This window comes from Schistosoma haematobium, chromosome 4, assembly GCF_000699445.3.
Source record: "Schistosoma haematobium chromosome 4, whole genome shotgun sequence".
NCBI classification, from domain to species: Eukaryota; Metazoa; Platyhelminthes; class Trematoda; order Strigeidida; family Schistosomatidae; genus Schistosoma; species Schistosoma haematobium.
In genome coordinates, this window is record NC_067199.1 from 3,092,970 (window position 1) to 3,102,984 (window position 10,015).

The 10,015-nt window shown below is 34.4% G+C and overlaps 1 protein-coding gene across 1 annotated transcript; it reads left to right on the top strand.

Moving 5' to 3' along the window:
- The first annotated feature begins 5,592 nt into the window (after nt 1-5,592).
- SERPINC1_1 (Antithrombin-III) lies at nt 5,593-9,577 on the top strand. Its single transcript, XM_051215473.1, has 3 exons — nt 5,593-6,821; nt 7,831-8,482; nt 9,191-9,577. Exons 1-2 carry the CDS (start codon nt 6,744-6,746, stop codon nt 8,077-8,079), a joined length of 327 nt encoding a protein of 108 aa, XP_051065978.1. The 5' UTR covers nt 5,593-6,743; the 3' UTR covers nt 8,080-8,482; nt 9,191-9,577.
- The last annotated feature ends 438 nt before the right edge of the window (nt 9,578-10,015 follow it).

Here is a 10,015-nt window from a genome sequence, read left to right on the forward strand (position 1 = left end):
TTCCACTTAGCTACTACTGAGCCTAGATATCCACTCGTTTGTGCAACATGATATTTCAAATGATTACAAATTACACATTAATGTTGGTTAGTGGTACAGAGAGACATCAACATGAATGACCAGGAAGTGTTGATTAGTTGTTTAGTCCTAATTTAAGATGGAAATCAGTCTCGCTTTCCATACGTTTAGATCAGATGAAATTTCAGATTATTATTTAATTTCTAATTTAATAAATATTCATCTATATGTCATATGTTCAAAACATATTAATGGTCTATTCATGCAAATATCGATCCACAAAGCTGTGATAATATTATTAGACTTAATTGGTCGAACTGTAGTTTGGTTTCTAGTGTTATACGCATAGTGTTGAACAAGTTAATCCGATTTAACCAATCTGAATCATACTACTGATGACTAGTAAGACACATATCTGTAGGATTAAACTAAGGCGTTCTTCAAAAAATGGTGATTAGCTTATTATATATATATGTAAATCAGTCATTAATGTTAACTAGTTCTGTAGTAGTTTAAGATATGGGTATACTATTTACTCCAAAAAATGATGATCCATATGCTAATATTCCAAGTCATAAGGCATTTACCCGTGCGTATCTTTCGACAGTTGCTGCAGACTTTGGTAAGTTTTATTAATTATTTACGATTGAATTCGTATATACCTCTCGTTAGTTGATTAATTTATAACTTAATGAATAATATCATTGATAAGAGTTTAATCAAAGCATTACATTAATAACAATTTCCTGGAGTTTTAGTGAGAAACAGTGATCAGTGGAGTTCAACTGGGTCTGTTGTGAGATATTTGCTCATTGAAGACAATTGTGGATGTGTCGTTCGATTTCGTGGATTAGTTGAAGTTAGATATTACCGCGGTTTGATCCTGGAATGATCAGTGGTCTAGACGTTAAGTGTTCGCGATCGAGACTGATTGGTAGTGGGTTAGAATATTGCGATATGGGATCGTGGATGCACATTGCTATATGATGGAACAGTTGTCCGATGCTTCCTGGTTTTCCATAGAGCTCTAGCTTCAATTTACTCATGATCTCAACTAATAATTAATAAAATTCTTGGTTAACTCATCTCATGGAAAGTGATCGAAAACTAGGTCGTGGATTGTCTCAGTACTCAATACTAATTCGTCATTATATTTTGATAGCTTTAAATCAGACTATTTTTTCTGCCTTACATTACATGTTGACAAGATTTCATAATATTCTGTCAAGTTGGTTCTACTGACGTAAAATGTGTTTAACTACTGTATGTCGTCAGTGTATATCTCATTTATTATTGAAAATCTTATTAAAAAAATATACATGAAAATTGATTGAATCTAGCCATCGACAAGTTAAAATTTAGCACATTTGTGGCAGATTTTTTTAAGTTTTCCTTTAGATTGATTACTGTCAATTTCATCTTACCCCAGTTTACTCTAATCTAGATTTATTTTCCTCATTGTCGATTGTATCGTTGTATTTCTTAACACAACAATGAGCTGTTTGAATTTTAAGAACACCTACACCTATATATATATATATATATTACGAATGTCTTGTAGTTTCCATCAATTGATGTTGATAAAATATGATTTTAACCACAGAATTAATGATTTTCAGTCATCGGTACGTACGCTGAGTTCCTCAGTCTAATCGTCACATTGGAAGCTGATGGCTGAAGGATCAGAGAAAAATGTTTAATTACCAACAGATAAATATTTAGTTCACATTTTTATAATAGATCAGTGGAGATTTGAATAGCTCATTGGTATACTCTCTGACAGTGACATTCAGTGATATAGGTAGATATTCGAATAATGATATAGATTTTGTTAAGATTGCACATGTGCATTAAATCAAGTATAAAACAGAATGAAATCTATATCCCGTGTTTCTTTGAACTTGCCCTCGATTATTAAAAATTGCAATATCTTTCAAACGTATCCAGAATTGGTATTTAAAGTTTAATGTACATAGTACAAGTAATCAATGATGTGTGTTTAAGCATTGCTACGTTTGAAAGACATAAGTTTTGGTTAACGTCGTACAAGAATACCTTAAGGACAACAAATTCAACGTACGAAGACCTTACTGTTGAAGTCATTAAATGCCATATTACTCAACCTATAGCATAATGTCTAATTTAACCTTGACATTTATAACTAGAATGTGTTTCTATTGTCTACTGTTTATTTATTTAACATTATTTATCCATATGGCTTAGGTGGGGACAACTTCCTGACATGCCCACTTGGTATACTTTTCACACTCGGTATCCTGTTAGGTTCTGGTGGTGCTCAAGGTAGAACAGGTTATCAAATTGGAAAAACAATGAGACTGAAATCGACATCTTCTTCATGGAATTCTTCGGAAGCTCAACAAGAAATGAAATCATTATATCAAGAGCTCAATAACTCGCTGACTTCAGAAAAAACATTTTTAAATGAGAAAGAAGAAAATGTTGTTAGAATATCAACAGGTATATTTGTAGAAAAAACGTACGAAGTTGAAAGACGTTTTACCGAAAGTATTGCAAATGATTTTGAAGGAGAATTGAAACAGGCAAGTCATTATACTTTGTGTAAATTTTAATGTAATGAAGAATCAGTCGTTTTCGCAAACATTAATCGATAAGTAATCGACCGTTTCATTCATAGAATGTTCTTAAAATAGTTTATTATTCGTGATGTGATACTTCGGAAAAGTCCATCTTATTTAGTTGGATGATTTACTTAGTTTGAAAGTGTAGAGTGGATATATTACCAGAAAAACTAGTAGAAATAATGGTTGAGTTGGCTGACTGTTTTTTTCTCATCTAAATAATAAATAACCATACATTCACTTTGAGTTACTTTAAGTTGGATTTAGAACAGTTCCAGTAATAGATCATAACGTATGAATGGAACGAAGCTTTTATCAGGTCATAACTGTATGACTTAAAAAGATTTGCCCTCTAAATCGTTTATGGATTCACATGGAGAAAAATAATGCTGTTGAATTTCAGCTGAGCAGCTGAATAATATTATAATCATTGTGACATATTCATGCAATACGTTCGAATAAATTTGAGATCACTTATGCGCACTGTTTCAAACTGAGATTAAATGTCTCCCGTGTGCTCTCTGACGTTTACTAACTTTCAAATTCACATTGTGAGCTTTTCTCACAATATACTAAACAGGGTTATATATAGTAATGTTTGGATTAAAAGAATAACTGTCTAGATAGTTTAGATAGGTGCTGTTACTTAGTTGAAACAAAAACAAACAAACAATGTAATTGGGTAAATGAGGGTTCTACATTTTATTATAAATATAAATGTGCATTATTACCTAAACAAATGTTGCCACCCAGTTATTCAACCAATAATTGTCCAATCAGCAATCAAATCAAGTTCAAGCAATAAATGGTATTCTATCCATTGTGGATAGATCACGTACAGATTCTTTCGAAAGATAATATTTGATTGCGCTATAACACCGATTGTTTCCAATTGTGGAAGAGTGCTTAAATTCACAATCAAAAATGCAGTTCAGGAGAAAACATGGGGACTCAGTGAAGAAGTAAGGAAAAGGAAATCTGTAATAAAATACAAATATTACCTATTTGAAATGGAATTAAACAGACCAACAGAATGTACAACTAAAGGGATCAAGAGGAGTGAATTACAGGTGTATATATGGAGGGATTTTCACACACGAAGCCATCATTATGGATCTTACAATCCATAGAGGACCTCAATTCAATTATCGACCATGTAAATTATAATTCTATTTCAAAACAAAACTTCATACTACCACATGTCACATTATGGATTGCTTGGTTGGTAAATCATGAATCGGAATCCTAGTGGTTGGAATGTCGCACAACTTTACCTCTGAGTGTAATCTAGTCACAGATCTATCCATGTGATGAATTAATTTTGTTTTAAAGTTTACTATTATTGTAATGACTCACTTATCTTTGAAGCATATGCTGTTGATGTTATTCACAACGACGAACTATATACAAATAAATGATCCAAATTAAAGATCACGACATCTGCAAAGCTTTCTATCGGTAATCATAATCGGAATGAAGTCATTAATTCTGTTAGTATTTGTTCATTAGAATTAATTAACGTTTACAAATTCTTAATGTTCATTACTCTAGGTGGATTTTTCTAATCGAACTAGTGCTACAGTTGATATCAATGATTGGGTTGATCAACAGTCTGATGGTTTATTGGAGAAATTCTTTACAGATGATATTCCAGATGATACTGCGATGATACTGGTAAATGTTTTCTACTTTAGAGGTAGGTAAGCTATGATCCGACTGTTTAAAGTCTAGAGTTTAATAGAAGAACAGACTTGAAGACTATTTGTTGCATAAAATGTAATGACTCTAATAATCAGAATCACAATAATAGCCTGAATTGTTCGTGTTAAGTATTTTGTATTTTGTTTATAGGGCGATTAAAGTGAGCATGTTGGACGTTCGTGATTTAAGATTTGTGATGTTTGAGACTTGTGAAATAGGCGGAACTGTAAAAGTTGAGTGAAGGTTTATGCTAGTATGACTTGAAGTTGGGTCATCGAGGAATAAGACATGTTGATGGATGTGAACAAGCAGTAATCCTATGTCTCGACCACCATGGTTACTACTGAATATTTTGAAACTTTGACAGATACCATATATTGATCAACGAGTTTGTGAACCTTTCCAAACTGTTGTCCAAACACACTATTGTGAATCATTTTATAATTTGTGGGGGCGGAAGCACGGTATATAGTAGACAGTTAGGATACAGCTGTATGATCTAGATTTCGCAGATGATCTAGCTCTTCTGTAGCACACGCCACAACAAATGCATGAGAACACGACCAGTGTGGCAGCCGCCAAAGCTGATGTAAGTCTTAGCATATATAAAGGAACGAGCAAGATTGTCCGATATAACGCAACAGGCACCAAATGAATCACGCTATTTTTTATTTATTTATTTATTTATGCCTGTTACCCCCAGTGGAGCATCGACCACTGACCAGCATTCTCCAACCCACTCTATTCTGTGCCATCCTTTCTAGTTTTATCCAATTGTTGTTCATTCTTTTCATATCTGTCTCCATTTCTCGGTGCAATGTGTTCCATTGTCGTCGCCTCCTCTTGCTTTGACCTTGAGGATTCCAAGTGAGAAATTTCCTTGTGACGCAGTTGGGTGCCTTCCCGAATGTATTTCCTATCCACTTCCAGAGTGACACCTAGTGATGTTTTACACGAGCAGAGGTCCTCAGCAGAAATCCTCATAGGAATAAAAATGAGGACGGTCCACAATCCAATGCTTCCAAAAACCACACAATCACCGCCACGGACCAAGTCCGATGCAAATATGGTCGATTTGGTTTTGCGTAGTGTGACCCGGTGAAGTCCATGTGATTTTGTGAACGCGCTTATGTGGGAATATAGTGCCGCCTATGACCAGTTTATTGAAGGCACGTAGGTTTGTGAACCTCTCACCATTTTCGTTCGTTTCTCCCAGTCCGTGTCGTCCAATGATGTCTTCATATCCGGTGTTGTCCATTCCAACCTTCGTATTCAGATCTCACATCAGAATGGTCAAATCATTTGCTGGGTACTTCTCGACGATTGACTGCAGAATATTGTAGAATTGATCTTTAAGATCTTCATTGCAGTCAGTGGCAGGCCCTAAGTATTTGATGACATTCATTGTCATGCTCAGTTTCTTAGTTTTGAAGGAGGCTTTAATGATCCTGGATTCATGAGATTCCCATCCTATAAGTGCATTTCGTGCCGAAGTATAACAGAGGCTCCCCTGAAGCTAGTCGTTGTTGTTCAACCTGTGTGCAATGTATTTCACTGATTCCAAACACTTCCAGCTTGTATCTTTTAATTTCTGCATCACTTTGGAAGACTCTCCCGGTCTTCCATATTGTACGAGCATTCCATGTACTTCAATTAATGGTTGCTCTGGTTGTCAAAAGGGGTATAATCCTCGTTATTTTAAGAAGGAACTCGTCTTTCACCATAAGACGTCATAACTCTTATAAATGAAGATACCAGTGTTTACTAACAGCTGTCTGTGCAAAATACCTCTCATCATTTGGCCAGACACTATCAGTAACAACCTACTGTGGCAGAGAACAAACCAGATTCAAGAAAAAGAATAAATCGGGAAGAAGTGCTGGAAGTGGATAGGACGCACATTGAAGAAATTAGCCAACTGTGTCACAAGGCAAACTATCACATGGAATCCTCAAGTTCAAATGAAAAGAGGAAGACCATGGAACACATTACTCCGAGAAATGGAGACAGATATGAGAAAAATGAACAACAATTGGATAGAAGTAGAAAGGAAGGCCCAGTACAGATTGAATTGCAGAATGCTAGTCGGCGGGGTGTAACAGGCGTAAGTGAGTAAACAAATAAGTAAGTAACGACAGTCAGAAAGTGTTTTGATCATTTCTAATGCTGCTTTTTCCTTACGTCTTATTGCAAAGCAATTTTTAGATTCCATTATACCACAAAACAAATTAGAGTGTCATTTGTTTCGTGATGTTTTCAGTTTAACAAATACTGTGAAATGAAAAGATAATATTTTTGTACTGCATATTCATCGAAATAACACAGTTATCGTTGATTTTAGATTTTTGGCAAAGTCCATTTGAGCCTCATTACACTAGAAAGGAGGATTTTTATATTTCACCAGATCGTCAAATAACAGTTGATATGATGACTCAAGAAGGAGTAATGAAGTATGGAAAATTCGAAGATGAAGGATTTGAGATCGTCAGTAAACCATTAAATGTTAGTAATTGAAAGTGTGTTTTTTCTAACTTCTGTTATGTTTTGAGTTTGTCAGTCTCTTTATTCTATATTTTGATGGTTGAATTCATGAGTCCATTGAAGCTAGACGACCATGGGAAACCTGGAAATACAGGACAATCGTTTAGTCCAAAGTGTATAGATTATCATGATTTATTTTTGTGGAGAAAATGCCTTATCTAGCATCATTCACTTGAAAATTAACAGTTCATTTACCCGTGCTACAGTTTGGTGCCATAAATGTTTGATTCGATTTATCAATTTGAGATTGCACTCATTTTTAATAAACTGTTTACATTGAACAGTTATATTCACCCTAACAATTATACAAATGAATTTTATAATTTGTTATATCTAGAGCTTAGTTTTTCAATATACTGTGTAGACCTTGAGTAGTTTAACGCTAGAACCCTCCCAAGTCGTAAATGAGAAGACAGAAGAAGACTGGATAAAGTGCTTGTTGGGCAAGTATTAGAATGTACCGGAAATAACGGGTATTTATAGATATTGGCGTTTTGTAAATCAACATTATGATTCGAAAAATTCACAAAGAGGCATGATGTTTTATAGACTAACAGTAGAATACCACGTTGGTATTCTGGAAAGCGCCATTGCATTGAGATTGAATGAAACTCTTCGGCTGTTCTAAGGCCTCTGAGGTCACTGTTGTAATTGTCCTAGGCCGTCCTTACATAAATCCTATACCGCCAATTTGGTGATCACACGAATAGTCATACGGATTCCATGATAATGGGGGATATTTAAATGGATACGAACCCAGTCCAAGATATTTCAGTAGTGGTAAATCAGTTTTCTCTGTAGCCTTCTTTCTTTTACTATTTGCGTAATGTCGTTACCTGTTCAAAGTAACCAGTCGTTTGAAAATCCATATGGTCTCATCATTTGCAAGTGCTTGCTTCTTTATAAGTTATAACATCAGGCTTACTCTCATTTATTTCATTTCGTTCTTTCTTTCTTCAAACATCTCCAGAACACACGTTTCACATTTGTTATCGTGTTACCTCTTGAAAAGTGGTCGTTAAATGGTGCCACAGAACTTTTGAATGGCAATAAAGTTTTAAGTGAATACGTAAAGAATTTGAAAGAAACTACAGTGTCATTACGATTACCGAAATTCACATTGAAAAATACACTTGACCTTGTGCCAACATTAAAGTCTATCGGTGTTGTCGATTTGTTTGATCCAGTAAAATCTGATCTGTCAGGTAAGAATATCTAAGTTGGTAAATTCACATAAAATGTTATACATTGTTCTTTTTATCAATTCTGATTATTCTATTGTGAATTCGAATGGATATTAGCACCTCAGATTACTAGTATGTTTTCTATGCCCAGATATTTTATGTGGATTTATTCAAACGTTCGAAGTCAATGAGTAGTGGAGTTTCTTCAAGATGACTGCTATGCTTCGTGTATCACCTGCCATTATAACCGTCATTAGATAACTCGAAGAGATGCATAAATTTCAAAAGGAAATACGACGCGGTTACTACAGTCTATGGAAGTAAAGTACAAATGTCAAGCACTCGGAGCGAATAAGAAAGAGAATTTAAACGCCAATCAATGAATGGGTTTCAGAAACACATTTTATGGGAAAACGAATAAATCGTGGAACAATTTAAGTAAGCAACATTTATGCTAGTGAGAAGAATATGCGTGTAGGCTGTAATCCATAATCAAACATACATACACATACGAACACAATTATTATACACATATAGACAGCCAAGACTAAAGTCAGAATTCTCAAGACATACATAACAACATTTCCTTTGTGTGGAGTTGAAACGTGAAGAACAGTTAGATGGACTCAAACTGTTTATAATTCAGTGCTTGACAATCAATTATAAGTTGTTCGGTTCTCAAAATGTTTATAAGGAAATAGAAAAGACTAAGTTGAGCTGTGTAATAATATTTACCAGAACAGTTGATGAATATGTTAGACTTAACCTTCGACATCGTCGAAATTATACTTATTCATGAATAACGTGAGAAAATAAGTAACCATCAGAGTAGTATTGGAAGCAATCTCCCAAACTAATCTCAGTCTATTCTGTTTCATCGATTAAAAATTCGGCAGTTTTGGAAAAGAATAATTCAGTAGAAGTGGAACCTTATTTCAATATGTAATCATTCGTTGATTTTTGACATCTTGGATATTGAATTGGATGTTTGAAATGGTAGATTGAGAAAGCGAGTGAATGCAGCTAATAATAGAATAATATTTAATATTCATCAACAAGATGTACTTGCATTCTTGATTTTATGTGTACCTCTAAATTCAAGCACATTAATTCGATTACATCATGTTTTCGTTCTTTTCCCGTCAGGTATCACACCTAATCACAATCTATATGTGAATGAATTTATTCAAACAAATGTATTAAAATTAAATGAAAGTGGAATTGAAGCAACCACTGTAACCTCACCTATATTTGTGCCTATTTCAGCCATTATACCAGAAGTAGACTTTCATGTAACTCATCCATTTATATGCTTTATATATGATCAACAATTAACAATGCCGATAATGGCAGCTAAAGTAATGAATCCAATTTTACAATCGTAGTGAGCCAATCATCATTCTCATTCATATATATTTGATAATTAATTGATTTCCACATAAATCGTTTGTTTTAATACAGTGAATTATATTACGAACATTCGTTTTGTTCACTTTTCAGTGATTAACAAATAAAGATCATCCATTTTTCTAAGCGTTTCTTTATTTACAATATTATTTACTGAAGTTGTACCATTGTAATTCTGTTCAGTTAACACATGTATATGAGAAGGTATTTCTTGTGGAATTTTAATAGCTGAGATCATGAATCAATTGAAGCTGGACTACCATTGACAACCTGGAAGCACTGGACAGCCATTTCATCTTATTGTGAGACTCTTCAGCAGTGCCCATCCACGATCTCGCCACGCGAGATTCGAACCCTGGACCAATCGGTCTCGCTCACGTACGCTTATCATCTAGACTACTGATGCAGCCGGGATCCAATGGTGTTAATGTGTAACTTCAACTAATCCACGAAATTAAACTTCAGTTATTGCAGAATTTCCATGGTGATCTATCTTCAATTGACTCATGCCCTCAACCAATAAAATTGTAATTCTATTTAGTTAACGCATATTTAAGAGTGTGT